This window comes from Sinocyclocheilus grahami, unplaced genomic scaffold (assembly GCF_001515645.1).
Source record: "Sinocyclocheilus grahami isolate Dianchi unplaced genomic scaffold, SAMN03320097.WGS_v1.1 scaffold655.1, whole genome shotgun sequence".
NCBI classification, from domain to species: domain Eukaryota; kingdom Metazoa; phylum Chordata; class Actinopteri; order Cypriniformes; family Cyprinidae; genus Sinocyclocheilus; species Sinocyclocheilus grahami.
The window spans coordinates 1,054,772-1,075,101 of NW_015505834.1; the positions used below are offsets into that span (position 1 = coordinate 1,054,772).

General features: G+C 36.6%; 4 protein-coding genes and 1 long non-coding RNA gene across 8 annotated transcripts in view; 2 read left to right on the forward strand and 3 right to left on the reverse strand.

Annotated features, from left to right (window-relative positions):
- Window positions 1-281: 281 nt before the first annotated feature.
- On the reverse strand, window positions 282-4,059 carry LOC107558709 (uncharacterized). Its single transcript, XR_001605518.1, has 3 exons — window positions 3,946-4,059; window positions 1,976-2,054; window positions 282-1,331 (listed from the first exon to the last, which is right to left on the reverse strand). It is a non-coding gene; the product is annotated as an uncharacterized lncRNA (long non-coding RNA).
- On the forward strand, window positions 2,660-10,686 carry cldn23.1 (claudin 23.1). The gene is made up of 2 exons (XM_016242372.1): window positions 2,660-2,703; window positions 9,456-10,686. Exon 2 carries the CDS (start codon window positions 9,661-9,663, stop codon window positions 10,468-10,470), a length of 810 nt encoding a protein of 269 aa, XP_016097858.1. The 5' UTR covers window positions 2,660-2,703; window positions 9,456-9,660; the 3' UTR covers window positions 10,471-10,686.
- LOC107558708 (claudin-23-like) lies at window positions 6,027-7,375 on the forward strand. Its single transcript, XM_016242373.1, has one exon. It carries the CDS (start codon window positions 6,088-6,090, stop codon window positions 6,811-6,813), a length of 726 nt encoding a protein of 241 aa, XP_016097859.1. The 5' UTR covers window positions 6,027-6,087; the 3' UTR covers window positions 6,814-7,375.
- Window positions 10,687-12,155: 1,469 nt separating the features above from the next.
- LOC107558680 (meprin A subunit beta-like) lies at window positions 12,156-17,186 on the reverse strand. Of its 4 annotated transcripts, XM_016242336.1 has the most exons (5): window positions 16,793-17,186; window positions 16,643-16,713; window positions 14,872-15,149; window positions 12,783-12,861; window positions 12,156-12,682 (listed from the first exon to the last, which is right to left on the reverse strand). In XM_016242336.1, exons 1-4 carry the CDS (start codon window positions 16,794-16,796, stop codon window positions 12,813-12,815), a joined length of 402 nt encoding a protein of 133 aa, XP_016097822.1. In that variant the 5' UTR covers window positions 16,797-17,186; the 3' UTR covers window positions 12,156-12,682; window positions 12,783-12,812. The 4 variants fall into 4 exon arrangements, 1 of the variants encoding a protein (XP_016097822.1); XR_001605516.1 differs by lacking the exon at window positions 16,643-16,713 and having other exon boundaries at window positions 16,871-17,179; XR_001605515.1 differs by lacking the exon at window positions 16,643-16,713 and having other exon boundaries at window positions 16,793-17,179.
- A 1,725-nt stretch (window positions 17,187-18,911) lies between these two features.
- Window positions 18,912-20,330, reverse strand: part of LOC107558672 (low-density lipoprotein receptor-related protein 1B-like) — a 33,496-nt gene continuing 32,077 nt past the window's right edge. The window contains exons 44-46 of the mRNA XM_016242329.1: window positions 19,877-20,168; window positions 19,671-19,785; window positions 18,912-18,998 (exon numbers count right to left, since the gene is read on the reverse strand). Of these exons, the coding sequence (XP_016097815.1) occupies window positions 18,957-18,998; window positions 19,671-19,785; window positions 19,877-20,168 (449 nt within the window). The 3' untranslated portion in view covers window positions 18,912-18,956. The remainder of the gene's footprint in view (window positions 18,999-19,670; window positions 19,786-19,876; window positions 20,169-20,330) is intronic.

Genomic DNA, 20,330 nt, shown 5'->3' on the forward strand with positions numbered 1-20,330 from the left:
ATCATGTTCAAAAAATGATAACTGTCGACCTCAGAAGGTCAAAATACATTTTACATGAGCTGTTTTATTCTCCACTCATTTATTCATATGAGTTTTGCCATTTTTGAAACAAAAATTTGGGACACCGTCTAAATATAGTTTGTCTAAAACATCTTCATGGAAAGTGGCATGAAATATTAATCACACAGGAAAAAGTATAACGCACAGGAACTCCTTTGATTTTTAAACAAATGTTCTGTCCAATAAAGTACTCATGAAATAAGAAAAAACATATATGATATAATATATTAGCGATTTTTAATACAATAATTTGACATTGACAGTTTTACAATTAGTTGCTGCTGCTTTAGACCAGTGATTTAAACAATGCTCCTGTGGTTTATACCATTCTTGAAACTAGAGCATTTGCAAAAACAGGAAACAGCGTTTGCTGTTAAACAGGTAACAAAAAACTAGGAGAGGAAGCTACATAAGTGGTTTTAAACATTCAAAAATACATTTCTGGATGTGGTAAACTGCTGTAGCACGACTAACTTAACTCGATCTCAAACAGGCCAGAACACCAGATGTTTTGTTAATGTGCCTTCATTTGCTTGATGGCTTATTTTTAAGTCTCTAATAACAGTCTTGACGGTTTAAATGCTTAATTGCATGCTGCTTGTGGATCCCTGCCATTACAATGACAAGGGGGAAAAATCTGTTATTGTTGAGATTACAGAAATGTTAAACGGTCTTCGTGTTTAAAAAAAAGAGGCTGTCTTTGGATGAATAGTGGGAGGCCACAGCTGAGGCCAGAGCTGTAATTATGGTATATGATAAGGTCACTCTTTGAGACCAATAATGATAGCATGTGGCCTGTTTGAGATGTGAGGCTTCGATTTAGAAAAATACAGCTAATGTTAGTAATGTGGTTTATTTACTCTTAAAAAAATGATCATAAGACAAACAGAAAAAGCAACGTGAAAAAGTCGAAAAATATACCCAAGGTGATACATTACACAAACAAATAAAAAAGAAATTTCTAGGACATCACTTAAAATTTCCTTTGAACGGGACCAAAATGCCCTGCAACCTGCCTTCATACTAATACTCACAGGAAGTCTTGCCTACACTCTAAAACTTCTTGATGATTCTGGTCAGTGCATCTTATTTTGGGTTCAAAATACTGAATCTGATGTTATCATATTCATTGCTAAAGACGTGTAGGTTGTTTTCTTTAGAAAATGTTTCTTCATCAACGCTTCCCCATTTAGCCATCAAACACTGGGTTAAGAAAATTCCCCACAGAGTTGTGATCGCTATCATCCAAAAGACGTCTGTAAGAAGAGCGTCTGCAACAAAAAAACAAATAATAAGGCCACTGACAATTAGCAATAATCACGAAAATGAACACTCTCTCTTTTATACCCTAGTATTTAATTTATCGTTAAAGGGTCACAAACTCATTATAATTTTTACCCCAAAATTAAAGACAAAGATCTATTTTAATTAGTGCTGTCAAATGATTAATCGCTATAAATCGCATCCAAAATAAAAGTTTTTGTTTACATAATATATGTATGCGTACTGTGTATCTTTATTATGTATATATAAATTCACTCACGTATATATTTAAGATAAATATGTTACGTTTATATATTAAATATATTTATATATGATATAAATTATATGAATATAAATATATACATGTAAATATTTTCAAAATATATGCTGTATGTGTGTGTACTTATATATACATAACAAATATACACACATATATTATACGTAAACAAAAACGTTTATTTTGGATGCGATTAATCGCGATTAATCGTTTGACAGCACTACTTTTAAAGTCATACATTTTTAGAATTTAAAAAAAATGCAATAGTCCTAAAACAGACTATCTTTGTAATTTATATGATCAACTTTGTGAGATTCACCGTAAGATGCTTTGGAGGGGGGAAAAAGGAAGGAAACTACAAATAACTTGACTCACCGCATTTTGAAGTAGTACGCACCAACAAGTAAAATTAGTACAATGGCAATAAAGACAATTACGATGGCAGCAACACTTCCTAGAAAGGAATAAGAAAAATATATAGTTTGATGAATCATACATGACATATACAGAAGTCAGTCATGAAAGCTATTTCAGGTATATGACTAGTAAAATTACTTGCTTGTATGCAATACAAAATATCATATATACAGTATACTGAAAAGGCCAATCAAACTGCAGCTGAGTGAAAAAGCTTTTCTTTTCACATACAGTGGCCCAGAAATGTATAAGACATGCTTAAAGATGTCAACAGCATTAACAAAATATCAAACAAGGTGTAATTAATTTTGAAGAAAAGATAACACAAACATTACAGCTCACAAAAAGAAATCTGTCGGATTTGAAATGATAAAACAACTGATATAGGCTAGTGTTCAAAATGAAGACAAAATGATCGTTCCACTTTGTGGTTGCCACGTGCTAGTGAATTATGTCCATGTGATTCTCTACACCTGTGGTTCCTCATGTGTGTGTGAACTTGAGGAGACATTACTTCACACATCCACTGAAAATCACTGGCACTGCAACACCATTTAACTAAACTAAGCAAAAATGAGTTCTGAGAAAAGCTCTAACATATTGTTTGCAGATGACACTTGTTATTCAGTGCTAAGACATTCAGACATGTCCAGATGGCACTATCACTTTCGGGCACAGCTTTTCCAGTAAGTTCTCATTCAAATTCTAATACATCCCAGACAGTGACACTTAGCTGCCATTGAACATAAGTCATCAACGCAGTACAAAGTGCAAACATCATAGATGCTTATGAAAAAGGTGAGGAACAATTTAGCCTTTACAGGAAAAGGCTAGTGAACTGTTAATGGTTCAATCACTCAGTTACTGTATTAAATATTAACTTCAGACACTCCTAAAGTGTTTGGGAATCAGTGCTTTGGATGTGTACAAAATAACAAATCCAGCTGTTGAAAACACTAACCTGTTGTAACCCATCTCTGACCTTGATCGAAACCCAAGAACTTTGCATCTGACAATACAGTTTTATTACAGGCTTAACAAATAACAGGGTTGTACTTTTACGATTTTCAGCTAATGAATTTCATGCTAGACATTTCATCCTAAATCTATTTTAGGGACGCATGGTTACATTTCAGCTTAAAGCTATGTAGGGCTGCACGATTAACCGCATGCGATTGTCATGCGCATCTCGTCAGTAAAGCCGGTTCTGTGATTAGTAGTAAATCTCCAGCACCTGCTTTCAGATGGAGCGGCATTTACTACACAGAGCCGTAGATCACTGACAAGCTACGCAATATCGTGTTCATAATTGCAGATGAATCGCCTTCGATTATGAACACGATTGCGTAGCTTGTCAGTGATCTACGGCTCTGTGTATTAAATGCCGCTCCATCTGAAAGCAGGTGCTGGAGATTTACTACTAATCACAGAACCGGCTTTACTGACGAGATGCGCATGACATTATCGTGCAGCCCTAAAGCTATGCTTTGGAAAGTACTGAAGTGGTTAACCTCAATAAAATAGGTTGTATAAAGTGGCCAAATTTACCAGAACTGACCCTACATACACTGTAAAAAATGACCGTGAATTTAACGGTAAAAGACTGTAAAAATGCTACAGTAAAAACCTGTTAAAAGGTTAACGGTAAATTCCCCTACTATATACGGTGAAAAACTGTATTGGACATTTTTTTTTACAGTGTAGGCAACAATATATAAAGCCTCATTAGGAAATAAAATACATACACCTTGACCTACTTGAGATCTGGAGCAGAAGGTCAAATAACAATCAAAAGGTTATGCTTATTTAACCTATATATAAACAGGCCAACAGTTGCATAAAACACACTGTATAAAAATATAATATTCTTTTAAATAAAATGAAATATTTACACACAGTTTTAAAAAAGAGAGAGAATGCACTCATACCTGAGCTCAGGGCCTCTGGATCCTTCTTTTCTTGGTCAACAGAATCTGGGGGTTTGGTTGTTACTGGTTTTGTGGTTGTTGCTGCTGCTGCTGTTTTTGTTCTTGTTGTTGCTGCTGCTGCTGCTGTTGTTCTTGTTGTTGCTGCTGCTGTTGTTGTTCTTGTTGTTGCTGCTGCTGTTAGCATGAGGTGGTTTGCTGGTCTTTCCTCTGCTCTTGGCCTTCAGCTTAATCAGTTTAGCGCCGGTTGGCTAGGCTGGGTAACCAGATAAACTATCTTAGACAAGCCAGGAACAACAAACCAACTTAGACTGGTTTAAGCCAGTATTTTGGGCAGGGAAAGAAGTGCATTTAGGCTATTCTGTCAACAGATAAGTCGTTAACTGTGGTGAAACAGGAAGGAATAATAGAACAGTCTAAACGGAAAGCAGTACCTTCTTTCATGCTTTAGAGGCGTGTTCAGGGAACGGCTGTAGTTTCAGAGTGACTGTTACTGTATGTCAGGATGTCATTTCAAACATGCTTTCGTGGTTTCGAGTGCGCATTTCCGTCTCCAAAATGATGCAATAACCTGTACAGAAAATGACAACGTGCCAGAACATTCAGAATGCTACACTTAAAGCATTCTAGAGCAGTCTTATTTTAGTAGCCTATCATTACTCTAATAATTTTTTATTAATATTTGGAATTAGTTTGAGCTTGCTGTGTTTTTGTCCCCCCCCTTAAATATGTCTATATAGTTTTTATATAATTAATTATTAATAGTGCTGTCAACCGATTAATCGCGATTAATCACATCCAAAATAAAAGGTTTTGTTTACATAATATATGTGTGCGTACTGTGTATATTTACAATGTTTATATAAATACACACACACATGGTTACACACACATGGTTTGACAGCACTAATTATTAATTAACACATTGAATGAAATGTGATAAAGACTGAAATAGTATTTTCTTGTATAAACATTCAGCAATAATCTTTTAATAATAGTTTTATTTGCTACTTTGATTTTTATGCTACATCAAGTTTAACTAATTGATAATGAGACAATGATTTAAATAAATTATGAGTCATATCACTAAACTTTTTAGATAACAGAATTTCAGAAGACTAAAAGAAAAGGGATTTTAAAAAAGACAAAAGAGATTAAAAATAACCCAAAGAACCCAACCACAGTTATTTCAATATGTTGTTTAAACTTAACTAATGTAATATCTATATATTATTTTTTCCATTTTCCTTTTCATTTCCTTTTTATTCTTAAAAATGTACAAAATGTTCAAAACAATAACATATTATAATAATTACAACTATAAAGGTTCTATGTGTTAAAATAAATGACATAAATGAGAAAGTGAAATCAACAATAAAAGGAAAAAAAATCACAAAAATATGGAGGGCCAAATTACTCAAAATTAAATAAATGTCGAAATATGTAAATAAATTGTTAAATACATAATTAAATACATATTTAAATAATTCAATACATAAATGCATTATAAATAAATCATTCATTTATTTCCTTCACATTTCATTTTCAGGATTACGGTTTTCAGCACGTAACCCTGAAAATAAAATAAAATAATGAATTATTTAAACAAACAAACAAATAAATAAACAAATGATTGAAAGAATGAATGGATATTTATTTATTTAATTATGTATTTAACGATTTATTTATATATTTCGGCATTTATTTAATGATTTAATTTTGAGTAATTTGGCCCTCCATACACAAAAATATATTGGGTCTTGTTTATTTTAAAAAGTTGAGTAGAAGAAAAAAAAACAGTAGGCTATATCAAATGAAATTGAATGCATATTCCAATTAAACTTTCAAATAGCACTTTATGAACAAATGATCACCATCAGCACCAGAGTCTCTCCCGAATCTTTCGAGCCGCGCGTGATGTAACCCTCAGTGGGCGGGGCTCCACAGGTGCGCCTAGGACAGGTTGTCGAAACCTGGAGCGGGTTTGATGTTGACAAGCGCAGACAGTCACGTGACGTTCAACAATAGCCAGATTTTACGGGATCCTCCCACGAGAAGTTTCTGCCGCCCAGCTACTTTTTAAACAACCGGAAACAAATCCATTCATTGCCAGCAAGGCTATTTTTGTGACCCGAATCCATCATCATGCGAACTCCAGGGATTTTTATTTTTGGGATGGTGCTCGCGCCTTGCGGCTGGATCCTGGAGCTGACCAGCACCGTGGCACCAGCCTGGCGCACGATCAACAACATCCCGGGGGAACCCAGCGACGTGGTCCTCCAGCAAGGATTATGGGACATCTGCAGGACGTTCACATCGTCCCGGGATATTCTGTGCAACCAGCAGGACACGCAGTACTTCAGCGCCCAGGTCATCCAGATCGCCAGAGGTCTGATGCTGTCGTCGCTCATTCTCAATGTCATTGCCATCGGCGTGGCATCAGCTGGAGTGCGATGCTGGACTGAGAAACCGCTCTGGACGGTCGCTGGGGTCGGAGGTCTCCTCATCTTCATCTCAGGGGTCCTCACCATCATCCCAGTGGCGTGGTACACTCACACCATGACCTCCATCTTCTCCGCATCCACCGATGTTCGTGTGGGATACTGCCTGGTGCTGGGCTTCATCGGCGGGATCATGGAGGTCCTCGGTGGGCTGGTGATGTCCATCGGCTTGTGCCGGCGCTGCAGCGGTCAGAAGCGCGATCCCTCTCCGCCGCGCAGAGACACGGTGCCCAGCGTCAGCAGCGGCAGCAGCGGCCCGTATTACTCCAAACAACGCGAGGTGGACTTCGCACGGGCCAAGAGACAACCGGACAGCAGACCAGCGACTAGCACTGCTTATGAAGCACGACCTTACGACACAGATTTGTGAAAGAACTAACTTTTGATCTTGTGAACAAACTGGACGCAAGAAACCTTACGAAAATCACCATGATAACCGTCGCTTACCGCGTAAAAATCGCGATTATCGATCAGATGAAATCAGATTTCTTTTTAATGGCCGTTCTGTTTAGTGGTTATCCCTATTACATGTTTAACCTCTTAACTGTCCCCTGTCCCCTCAGAGGAAGCCTAAGTTTACTTCACTATATTACAATTCAATCCTAATCATGACAAACTATAGCCTATATCGTTGGAAAAGTCTCCGAAATAGATATTTTACCAGTTTTTTGTTACAAATGATGTAGGGACGGTAATAGATTAATTTATGACAAGAGTGCTCCTCAAAAATCTACATCATGACAGGAGTTCTGACCTTTGTCACAAAAAAGTATTTATTTTTTCTTATCATCATCATAAATTAGATGTCAACTGAAAGCGTAAAACCTCAAAATTCATCATGTGAAAACCATTTTAAAATCTGACATGGCTTTACCAAGGAAAGCCATATTAAAAATGCATTCGTTCATAAATTATAAGTTTGGATAGTGCACTTTCACACCCATATTCAAAAGAGTTAAGAGGTCAATGTAAAATATTTAGGAAAATATGTATTTTGTACACTGTAAATCTTAATTTGTTAACTTGGAAAGACTTGTTGCTTCAGAAAATAAGTTTACTTAGTATATTAAAGTTTTCATAAATTGGGTTTTGAGCAACTAACTAGATTTTTAAGTTTGCAAGATTTAATTTTTTTCAGGTAGACTAACCTTAACATTGAAATTTACCATGTAAGTGCCTTATATTTTACAATGAAGTGATAGAGTCACTGTAAAATTTACAGTGAAAACCGTAAAAGGATGTGGCCTAAATTTTATATAGTCGTTTACACATATTTTTATTGCAAGTCACGTGTTTTAAGTTACGTTAGGATATTTAGTTCATGTTAAACATTATTTTAGTGTGTGTGTGTAGGCCTACTGTCTGTATGTTTTTATTAGCCGTGGTTCACTGAAAGGCTATTTTGATGAACTGTAATTCATCATGTGACCTATTGTTTTACCACCTGTATTATCATGGATGTTATCGGTCATGTCAGCTATAGTATTTTAGCGGAAACGATGGATACCATCATAAATATTGTACCTGGTAAGGTTTTGAAGTTCTATTGAAGAGCACTAGTTTGGTTTTGTACATTGCACTTTATATTGTGAGGCCCTCATCATTGCAGTGGCAGTAGGCCTACCTTCGATGTCTTTTTGTAGTACACTCTTAAAAATAAAGGTGCTTCACGATGCCATAGAAGAACCTTTTTGTCTAAATGGTTCCATAAATAACCTTTAACATCTGAAGTCTGAACATCTGTTTCACTAAAGGTTCTTTGTGGCGAAAAAAGGTTCTTCAGATTATAAAAAGGTAAGAAGGAGATGGTTCTTTAAAGAACCTTTGACTGAATGCTTCTTTGTGGAACCGAAAATGGTTCTTCTATGGCATCGCTTGAAGAACCTTTTGAAGCACCTTTATTTTTAAGAGTGTAGCCTAGTAATGTGTAAATATGTATCTTATCAGGAACCTCTCGAGTTTGTACAGTTATACCAAGTACAAAAAGCAAATACATTCTTCTGAAGGAAGCTAATCTTTGCACAACCGCCGCTCACAGAATAGGCTTTGAATGTTTGCAGAAATGTCTGTCACTGGTGTTTACGATAGACAGAATGATATGCAGAATATCTCTGTGGAAGTTTTTGTGAACGGTAATGTCGTAAGTGACGACCACCCATCAAATTTAGGGCAAATGATCGAAGGCTGTTTATTTTTCTGTATGTTTATGATTGTGATAGATGAACAATATCCTCATATGTTTACCTGCATTAATATAATAAAAAATACGTTTACAAACTGTTCATTTTGAGTACAATTTTATGCATTCCAATAATAAATGTTATCCTCTTTTTACTGATTGCGATTTTACATTATACTTGACATTTTTTGAACCTATATTCTATAATATTTGAATGTACAATAAGTAATATAGTAACTTATCAGCATGATATAATTTATTATTATTATAACATCTATAACTACTGACCATGTGTTGGCTTTCAGCATAATGTAAACTGTAAAGCAGTTGCGAAACAATCGAACAAACCAAAAACATGAAAAAAATGAAACCGCAAAAATGTACACTCTAAAAAATGCTGGGTTAAATAAAACCCAGTGCTGGGTAAAATAGGGACAAACCCAGCAATTGGGTTGTTTTGACCTAGTAACTACCCAGAAGGTTGTGTTAAACATTTAACACAACCGCTGGGTCAAAACAACCCAATTGCTGGGTTTGTCCCTATTTTACCCAGCACTGGGTTATATTTAACCCAGCATTTTTTAGAGTGTATATTGTAACATTATTTGGCCCAATTATCAACTAAATGAATGAACTGTATAAATGAAATGAAAAGGCATATGTGTGTGAAACATTTTATTTTAAGACAATTTTGGACTAGGTGATTGAAACCAACATAGACAACTTGCTATTAAACAAAAGTTTATTAAGATGAACTTTTGACCTGAAACCTCATTGTTTCTCCAACTTTTCTTTGAGACAACTTGCCCCAGTCTCTTCTATTTATCCCCTAGCCCTGCATACTGGTGTTCCAGGTTCAGCTGAAACATGGCATGCATCGAAAACCAGTTTTGTCTGTGTTTGAACCAAACATTCAACACCACGCCCTTCAGATGCTAATCATACGGAACCACCTCCTCCAAGTTTCAGTATGTTTCTTCTTAAGCACCAGACACATTCGACTCGCTCCAGAAGCGGACAGCAGCTCAACCCTTAGCCATGCGGACTCCGGGGATCCTGATATTCGGCATGGTCCTGGCCCCCTGCGGATGGATCCTGGACCTGACCAGCACGGTCGCGCCCAACTGGCGCACCATCCACAGCCTGGCAAACGAGCCTACCGATCTGGTGGTGGAACAGGGAATCTGGGACATCTGCAGAACCTCCACAACGTCTAGATCCCAACAGTGCAGCCAGCAAAGCAACGACCAAATTTATTTTAACAGCCAGATCATTCCGATCGCGAAAGGAATGATGGTCGCGTCGTTGATCGTGACAGTGATCGGCCTTGCGGTGGCAACATCTGGAGTCAGATGCTGGAAGGACAGACCCAGATGGATACTGGCTTCTTTGGGTGGCCTCCTTATCTTCTGCTCTGGGGCCCTGACCATCATTCCCATTGCGTGGTACACTCATATCCTCACCAGCATCAATTCCACCTCCGTCAAAAGAGATCCAACCAAAACGGATGACATTCGTGTTGGCTACTGCATCATTTTGGGCTACATCGGAGGCATCATGGAGGTCCTTGGGGGTTTTGTGATGTTCCTCGGGATTTGCTCCTGCTGCGGTGGACGCAACCGTGGAGAAAAGTCTCGATCCTACACGACACAACGGCCGGCAATGGACAGACCGACGCCTCTGCCGAGGGTCAACGTACAGAGAAGCTTCAGCAGGAACACTGAAAGCAGCGTGCCGTACTCGCAGAAGTCACTGGACGACGACCTGGACTTCCCAAGAGCCAAACCCCGAGACAGAGGATCCGTCAACACATCCTACACCGGAAGACCTTACGATGCTGATCTGTGAAATTGCTAACTTAGTCAGTACATACTGTGAATATTTTGTGAGATGTAACAACTGTTAAAGACCTGAGAGATGTTTGAACAACTGCACTAAATTAAAGTTCTTTATAGTCACTGATGGTTCCATTTAGAACTGTTAACATCCTTTCGATTGCACAACAGTTCTTTATATTTAGATTTTTAGGGTACTTTAGAATAAAATGTTTTGTTTTCACTGAAAGGTTCCCAAAAAGGTTCTTCTATGGAACCACTGCACAAAAAAAAAAAAAAACTTTATTTTTAAGAGTGTAGGTGACCATACACTTTCTTACTTCTAAAAGTATTTTACATGTTTACAACAGTTACTGATTGTACTTGCAGTTGCACTTTTAAGCTAAGCAACATGAAGGTTTTTAGAGTTGTAAATAGACTAAAATCAACCCATGCATCTTAATGGAAGATATAAGCTATCAGTATGATACTGCAAGATTTTATAAAAACAAGCTCATTTGAACAATGAATTGTGCAATATTTTCTTTTGCTGTGGAAAAACAACCTAAAGCTAGTCAAAAGATGTCTGTGATGCAGTGTAACTAGTAATACTGGTTGTGTCAGTTTTAACTCCATTGCATGCTCTGCAGCATGTGGGTCATGCTTGAATTGTCAGCTGATCCATGAGTCATGTGAACAATGTAGTGATAGACATGAAGTATATTGCTCCACAAAATCAAGTTTGTTGTATTAAACACCTAGTTTTTGTGTTATTTTGTTTTTACATTTAAACCTGTGGCTATACATTAATATCACAAATAAATACTTTCTGCCATTGCATAATAAATGATCAGCTGCTTCTTGTATGACAGCGTATACCTTCAGTCTGGAAGTACAAAACAAACTTTCCTGTTACACAGCAAAAGAGAAAATGTATTAGAACAATACATTAATCAAGTTAATCATTAACTATAAAACAGATACTCAGAAGTGCAGCAGTGCACATGAGGTTAAATGGTCTTACACCATGCATCCAGATAAAGGGGGTAAATAAGATTATAATGACTTTATTTTACTGTAATTCCCCATTGGGGTCAAGGTTTGTGTGGTTTCTAAACAGCAATCCGCCATCTGTAATGGTTCTTCATTTTATTTGTGATTTTTTTTGTATTAAAGTACTATTTATTAAAAGCAAACACTGTTGTAAATGTGCATTGATAACTACTGTTTTACAATAAACAGTCCCTAATCAAAAGACCTGATGAAATAAATACAAGGAAACACTTTTATCTTTTAAGAATAACTTGCAGACATTATAACAATATATATATGTATGTATATATATATATGTGTGTGTGTGTGTATATATATGTGTGTGTGTGTATGTATATATATATATATATAGTACAAAAATGCACTTACCTTGTCTTCCATTTATAATGGAATATTTCAACATGAACTTGATGTTTATTATTGCAAATATTATATAACATATTGATAACAGAAACTAGGGGCATTAAAACAAAAGTATATAGCAAACTAATGTGAAATTAATTAATTTACATGGATAAAGATGCCTTAATTAGGAAATGTCAGATGAAAAGTCCTTTTCATGTGGAAACATATCGCCAAAATATAGCAAATATTGTTGAAATGCACTGAATCAGATATTCAGTCTGAAATGACAAAAACAAATATCTTTATTCAAAAATACTGTACAGACAGTTGAATGAGACCTCTACTAAACTAAATAAAAAAAGGTTGAATGCAGAGTTGTTGTGAAACTCCACAAGTAAACGTAAACACAACCAAAACCCATAAAAAAAATGGCATGACTGTTTTCCATAAATGCTTGGAAAAGATACTTGTCTGTGGCTTATCAGTCCATGAAACTAGTCAGCTTTCAGTTATTCAAACTCACCAGTCAGGACTGAGCTAAATATAACAGCGGAAAAACAGCTCTGAAATACCTGGCATGTTTCAGGAACCAGTCAATGCATGTTTAACGTGATTTGCATGTATCTCTCCTGCAGGTACACCAACCCAAGTCATGCTCTAGAATCATTCAAATGTGCTGCGGACTTCACGTATTTCATATACAAAAGTTTTCAGATAATGCTGAGTGCATTCAGTCAATATTCAATACCTACATATGCACACCAGTATAACATGAGATGAATATATCTAGGCTATTCATGCACATTTAAGTGTCATGGTGGAAAGTTTATGTTCATGTGTTGATGGTACTGTTTGAAGTAGGAAACAAAGAGAGAGAGAAATGAGTTAGTTACCATATTGTGATCATAATAGAGTTCATTTGAGTCATTGTGATGTAGAGCGACAAACCTATTTTATGGCACGCTGCATTAAAACATGTTAAAGATGTGCTCCATTTCTTAACAGGGCTTCTTCAGCTGCCTTTTTTCTGTTGACAAAATGATACATCTGGTTTACAGACTTTTTCCATCACTGCAAATCACGCAACACTGAAATCATGCTATTAGTTTCTTTAAAAACACAAAAGTCTGACATGCAATGACACAAAAGTGTGTACGGTAAATCTTTTAAAAAGAGAGTTTAATAAACGTGCCAAATTCTTAGAAATGAACTTTTTGTGTTCATGCTAGTTTCATTAAAGGGATCATATGATGCTGCTATAAAGAACATTATTTTGTGTATTTGGTGTAATGAAATGTGTTTATGCGGTTTAAGGTAAAAAAACAAACACTTTTTTTTATTTTCCACATACTGTACATTGTTTCTCCTCTATGCCCCGCCTTTCTGAAACACGTAGATTTTTACAAAGCTCATCGGTCTGAAAAGCGAGGTGTGCTCTGATTGGCCAGCTATCCAGTGTGTTGTGATTGGCCGAATACCTCAAGCGTGTGACGGAAATGTTACGCCCCTTACCATACTGTGATGCCGTGTCCGGCCGGAGCGACGAGACAAAAACATTAAAACCCATTACAAACGAGGCATTCGTTGCATCCAGTGGGGACATAATTACGGATAATAATGACTTATACTGTCTTTTTACGCGTTGCATTGCATCGCACCGTGTAAACATAAAACCATGTCTGCATTTGTGATCGGAGAAATGACAAACAACAAGCGCTACTCTACACTGCTCAAAACTCGCGTTTGAATCGTCAGTGGCAAATCCTTTAAATATAAAAAACGTACTTACAGGCTGTGAGTCAGAACAGCCGGCATTGTAGTCTACTCTACCAGGATCAGGAAACAGTCCTCCATAAAATGTGCTGCACACATCTGAATATTTGGGTTGAACTGTTCTGGTACAGTGTTGTAAACATAACTTAACCACTGATTTCTATTCATGTCCTCTTTTGGAAGACCAAACAAAGTAGTTTTGCTTTCACAACTAACACTCCAAAGAGAAAGGAAAAAATTGAAATCACATCATATGATCCCTTTAAGTTATAGTTTGGAATAAACGTTATATCATTTCACGTAATTATACCGCAAATTTAAAAACTGTAAATCTGTCATGGTGTAACCTTTAAGTAAAAATGAATAAATTATTTTCCTTACACTTTGAATGCATGCGAGTACACACACTTTAAAGGAGTAGTTCACCCAAAAATGAACATTTGTTGAAAATCAGTTCTTTCTTCTTCAGATTTGGAGAAATGTAGCATTACATCACTTGTTCACCAATGGATGCTCTGCAGTGAATGGGTGCCGTCAGAATGAGAGTCCAAACAGCTGATAAAATCATCACAATAATCCACACCACTCCAGTCCATCAATTAATGGCCTGTAAAAAGAAAAGCTGCATGTTTGGATGAAACAAATCCATAATTAAGACATTTGAACTTTAAACCATCGCTTCTGGCCAAAATATGAGTTTATAATCCACAACGCTTCCTCCCGTGAAATCTCCTGTTGTTCTCAAAATCCACCAACATATTTGTTTAGAGCTGTTTTTGTTCATCTGTGCATATTTCTCACCTGATTCAGATAAAAGTACTTTTTATCACTGGAGGAAGCCAGAAGCAATGGTTTGAAGTTAAAAATGCTTTGATGATGGATTTGTTTCTTACAAACTCTCAGCTTTTTACTTCACAAGGCATTCATTGATGGACTGGAGTGGTGTGGATTATCGTGATGTTTTCATCAGCTGTTTGGACTCTCATTCTGACGGCACCCATTCACTGCAGATGATAAACTGGTGAGCAAGTCATTTAATGCTACATTTCTCCAAATCTGATGAAGAAAAAAAAACTGTCTATATGATATCTATCTAGATGATATACTCCTCATCATGATACTTTTATTGTTTATGCGTTTTCTTTAATTTATTCACATTGACCAAATTAAAAACTAAGTGTATTCATTCCACTGTATGCATGAACTGCATTTTTTATGTAATCCTGATTTAAATGATAAAACAAAAAAAAGATCTCAGTCTCACCTCTTCTTCGCCTTTTGCCTTTGCTGGAAAAAAGCCATCCCAAAGAGCAGGATGATAAAGCCAATGATGAAAGCCAGGACGCCGAGGGTGAGCGGCACAGACAGAGCATCATTGATTGTTTCGTTACAGGTGTCTCCAATGTAGCCCAGCTTACACTCACAGGTGGGCTTCCCGTCCACCAGCACACATCTACCATATTTGCATATTATATCGGCACATGCAATCAGATGGCGAGACACACCACCATCATCACTGGCAGAAACAGACATGCTGAAGCTCTGAAGTATAACAAGAAAACACATGCAAACTACATAAACAAATGCTGTTTGAAGAACAGAGACTCTGAGCAAATCAGGCAGAGACAACAAGGTTGTGGAGAGTGGGGTAAGATGTGCCACTTTCACAAAATCTGGGCTCTAGGCAATTACGTATAGTTGGTTTTCAGGATCTCTGTTTTCTAATGTAATTAGAAGAAAACAGAAATATTGTAAGTCTGTAGAAATATGCCTTAAAAAAAAAAAAAGTGGTGCGGTGACAACTTTCCTCAGTTTAGGGTTAATGCATAAGCTGAATTAATAGACATCAATGATTTACTATCACTTATAGGTTTTTTAATGTTTCCAAAAGACATCTGATAATACAGAATAAAAACAGAAATATTGTGAATTACTGTTACAGTTTAAAATAACTTTTAATATATTTTAAAATGCGATATTCTGAAATATTATAAATGTCTTTGATCAATTTAATGCATCCTTGCAGAATACAAATATTTATCTTTTGAAATAAATATTTATATGAAATAAACAATAACATATATAATAAATAAGCAAACAAACCATTAACATATTTAAATAAACATGATAGAAAGTTATAAAATATATAATTATTATAAATATAAAAATACAATAGATATTTTAAAATAAATGTAAATTCAAAATAAGCAATTATTTGACAAATATTTTTATATTTGAATTTCAAATATTTATTTTGAAACTAATCTTTCTGATCCTAAAAGTACACTCAAAAAAAATGCTGGGTTAAATACAACCCAGTGCTGGGTAAAATAGGGACAAACCCAGCAATTGGGTTGTTTTGACCCAGCGGTTGGGTTACTACCCAGAAGGTTGTGTTAAACATTTAAACATTTAACCCAACCGCTGGGTCAAAACAACCCAATTGCTGGGTTTGTCCCTATTTTACCCAGCACTGGGTTGTATTTAACCCAGCATTTTTTTAGAGTGTATGTACTGTATGTATGTGCATAGAGTATATCGTTTACACAATTTTAGATGTAAATAAATTCTACAAATCTTACTACAGTTTTCAGCATAAAAATGTCACTTTTCTCATATGTATGTCACATTCACACATTTGCATGTGATGGACCCTAAACATAGCCATATGTTTTCAATGGACAACACAGTTTACCAAATGACACATGGTTTCAAGAAAAAAAAATCTAAAATACAAACTAATTCTTTAGAAATATTAAATGAACATAAGCGTTATCACTTAACACAGGCAAATGCATATGCATTATTTTAAAGCAAGTTCTCCAAGCAAATGAATGTACGGTACAAACTAACACACGATGAAGACATCTGAAACACACAAGCCCCAACAAAACAGAATGAAAGCGTGCAGGCAGCCTGTGCATTTGATGCCAGCTTACAGACTTCAGGTGCACACTTAAAATACTCAGACGAATGCCTCCCGAAGGCAAAATAACGACCGAAATGGAGTACACGTTTCAATCTAGGCTACTCACCATTTCCCATGTGAAAACTGACAAACATACATTCAGAACTATGACTGGAATGCAAAACTGTAGGGGTTTACCTGTGTTCAAACGAGGAAAAGATGGTGACAGAGATGGCTTTAGAACAGATGAATGCATTGAGACAGAAAAGAGACCCACCCATTCACCACAACACTCAGTGAAACCAAACTCCTGCCAGGTAACACATGGCCAAGGAGGAGTGAACTCTCAGCTTACAGGACAAATAAGGGCCAGATGAAGATAGCACCGGAGTAACAGTTTGAGGGCATTTAAATCAGTGTAGGATGTGGCACACTGGTGCCGTGACGCCCGGTAAACCACCACACACTTCCGCGAGCGTCCTGTTCTCCCTCGTTCAACGCCAGCAACGCCTAATAAAGCCACGTGAGTAGGCTAGGGTGGGCAAAAATTACGTACATTTGTATTTTAATGCAGGTATGTTTTATAGTTAAATACAATTAAGAGACTGCAATAATTAAGTTGTTATCCTCTCATGATCTTAGGACTGAGACTGGCTCACCGACTCGTTCGCTCATGAATCATTCAGTCAAAGTTTGTCAGCGACAGGAGTAGCTAATATAAAATGTGCCTATATAAAGGTTAATCTCAGCAAGTGTCAAGTAACGTCCGATTCGTGAACGGTTCATTCCGTAGAACCGATTCACACATTCATTTAGCCTCGGTTGAAGTAAAAGGGGATCTTTTTTGCTCACTCACAGAATCCAAAGTCCTCACCTTTGCTCAAGTTGCAAGATCCTTTTGGATTTAAGATTATTTGGATAGAAACGCATTTGTTTTACTTTATATTGGATTCTTCTCCGCTTTATGCAGTTGTAAATGTAATAATTTCCATCTTATTTTTATTATTATTTTTAAAGGGGTCATGACATGGATATTTCTATTTTAATATGTTCCTTGAGGTTTACTTATAATGTTAAAGGGGTCGTATGATGCGATTTCAAGTTTTACTTTCTCTTTGGAGTGTTACAAGCTGATTGTGCATAGATAAGATCCCTGAAGTTGCAAAGACTAAAGTCTCAAAACCAAAGAGATATTCTTTATAAAAGTTAAGACTCTGCCACGCCCCCCTAAAACGGCTCGTTCTAACACGCCCCCACATATCTACCTCACTGAAAAACAAATATTTTCAACCCTCATTCTGACCCTCTCTCTAAAACTACCTGCTTTAAGGGGCATGTCCTTTAAGGCTTGTCAGTAATCAGCCACAGGTATGATTGGCTAACATCATTGCATGGGGACCAGTATGTATGCCCCCTCGCTACTGCATGTGAGCATTTTGACAACATGATCAAAAACAAAACGGCCATTTCCAGACAAAGCATTATGAAATCATTAACTTTAGGTAGTCAGATCTAGTACCACTTAATCCACTCTATGACACGGTGCCTCGTTTACAAAACAAAATGCTCCAATCAATCCGCTGACACCATCAGGGATGCCATTCAAAATAAACTATACACTTGTTCTTTACGCTGGGATCCTTTGGATATCTGTAGACGCAAATGAGGGGTTTAACCCAAATGTATCACATTTGAATTTTGTTCCACAAACTCTGATGGCACAAAGACTGATTCACACAAGCGAGCCTCTTCCTCTTGTTCAGGTACTGGTTCATGTTTCAAATGGGGGGGATGGGTTGGAGAAAAGAGAAAGTATTGAAAGTAGGCCTGGGTTTGCATAACCAAACAAGACTGTGTGTTGTGCACAGGAGGAGACTGAAGCCCAAGGAGGAGCAGCAGGTTATTTAAAGAAGCAACTCAAATGACCAAGCAATAAAGACCTCGAAGCTTTGAACTTAACAGTTATAGGAAACATACAACTATAAAATGAGAAAGACTGTAAAACTACATTTGTAAATGTGTGATAGACAAAAAAATAAATAAATAGGACACAGGACTGCAGATCTGCTTCTTGCATATAAAAGTACATGTAGTTTCAGGCTATAATTAATTATAATTGCTTTGAGACTTCCAATAAAAACTACACTCTCTTTGGTTTCACAATCCCATTAGGTTTCTGTTCTGGCATTAATCCTGCAGTGTCCTTTGTGAAATACTGTGTAAATATTTCTTGAGAATTATCTCAAGTACCTGCTGTTTCGACATCTGTGGCAAGTTTATATGCAACAAGCTCTTTTCTGGACATTGGACTTTGCAATGTTAAAAAATAACATGAAATGGTAGTTTAATTATTTTTATTGAAGAAGAAAAAAAAAAAAAAAGTTAACCACACCATATTTCTTGCAATATAATAATTTTTTTTATTAGACCAAAAAAAAGCATTAGCTGACAACAGGGGTGGTAATGGCTGGAGTAATCGGAGCCTACAGGAAAGAGAAAAAGAGTCATAAGATTAAATTCTGAATTCTACTTTACAAATAATGATTTTTCATCATTCCCAAGCTCTATGACCATTTTTCCTATGTGGGATACAAAAGGAGAGGTTTAGCAGAATATCCAAGCTGCTCTTTTCCATACAATGAAAGTACAGGGTAAAAATGCACAAAATATTTGTACGGGAAAAAATAAAATAAATGTTCCACATTTCTGGATAAAGATATTATTAGGCTTTTATAAAAGTAAAAAGATTCACAAAAAATGCATTCACAATTAAGATGACTCAAATGTTTACGTTTACAAATATTGTATGCATTTTATTTGCAAAAACAAATAGAATGAGATCCAAAAAAAAATGTTAACTTCCAAAAAATCTCATTAGATTTAAAAATAAATATTTACACATTTAACTCGCAAATCTTACCCTATTTATTTGTGAAGGTTTAATTTTTGTAAATCTCATTTATTTGTGGATCATAGTCTATTTATCAGGAAAAAAACAACATAAAAAGAATCCCATACCATTTACTGTTATTGTACTGTATGCAAAACAGCGGTGTAAACATTCTTTAAAACATCTCCTTTTGTTCTCTAAAAGAATGTCATACATATAAATAAATATATACATACATGTAACTAGTATAGAAACCTCATCGTACCTCTTCAGGATCGTACAACTCATTAGCAAAGTTTTGAGAGTAGGTTGTGCGCTCTTCCACGTCAGTCACAAGCGTTTCTTTTTCAGTGGCCTCTTCCCTCGCTACTTGTGCCCTTCTGCAAATATAATCAAGGGGGGGGGGGGTAGTATGATATACAAGTATGCGCTTAATAAAATCAACATCTATTATAATTAAGAAATGATAACCTCCTCTTGAGGACGACAGTGGCCATCAGAGCACCTCCGAAGAGAAAGGTGAGTGTGAGCGCGAGCGCAGTGCTGCTGGAGGCGGCGTTCTGACACAGATCCCCGCTGTATCCCTCCTCACACTCACACACCGGCTCACCCTCCACACTCACACACGTCCCGTGACCGCTGCAGCGCTCCGCCTCACACGACTCACTGCCATCAGCAGAGCCCAGGGCAGGCAGACGGTCTGATTGTGCAGTGTCAAGTCCAGATTTGGATTTGACACCTGGTTTGATTTTCACACTGCCACCTGTCAACAAGCAGCACATTATTTAGGAGTTCAAACAGCTGATAAAGCCACCACAATAATCCACACCACTCCAGTCCATCAGTTAAAGGTGCAGTAGGAGATCTTGGAAAATGCTAACTTTAGCCTGATAGCACTGAAAGCGAATGTCCCACCCTCCCTGCA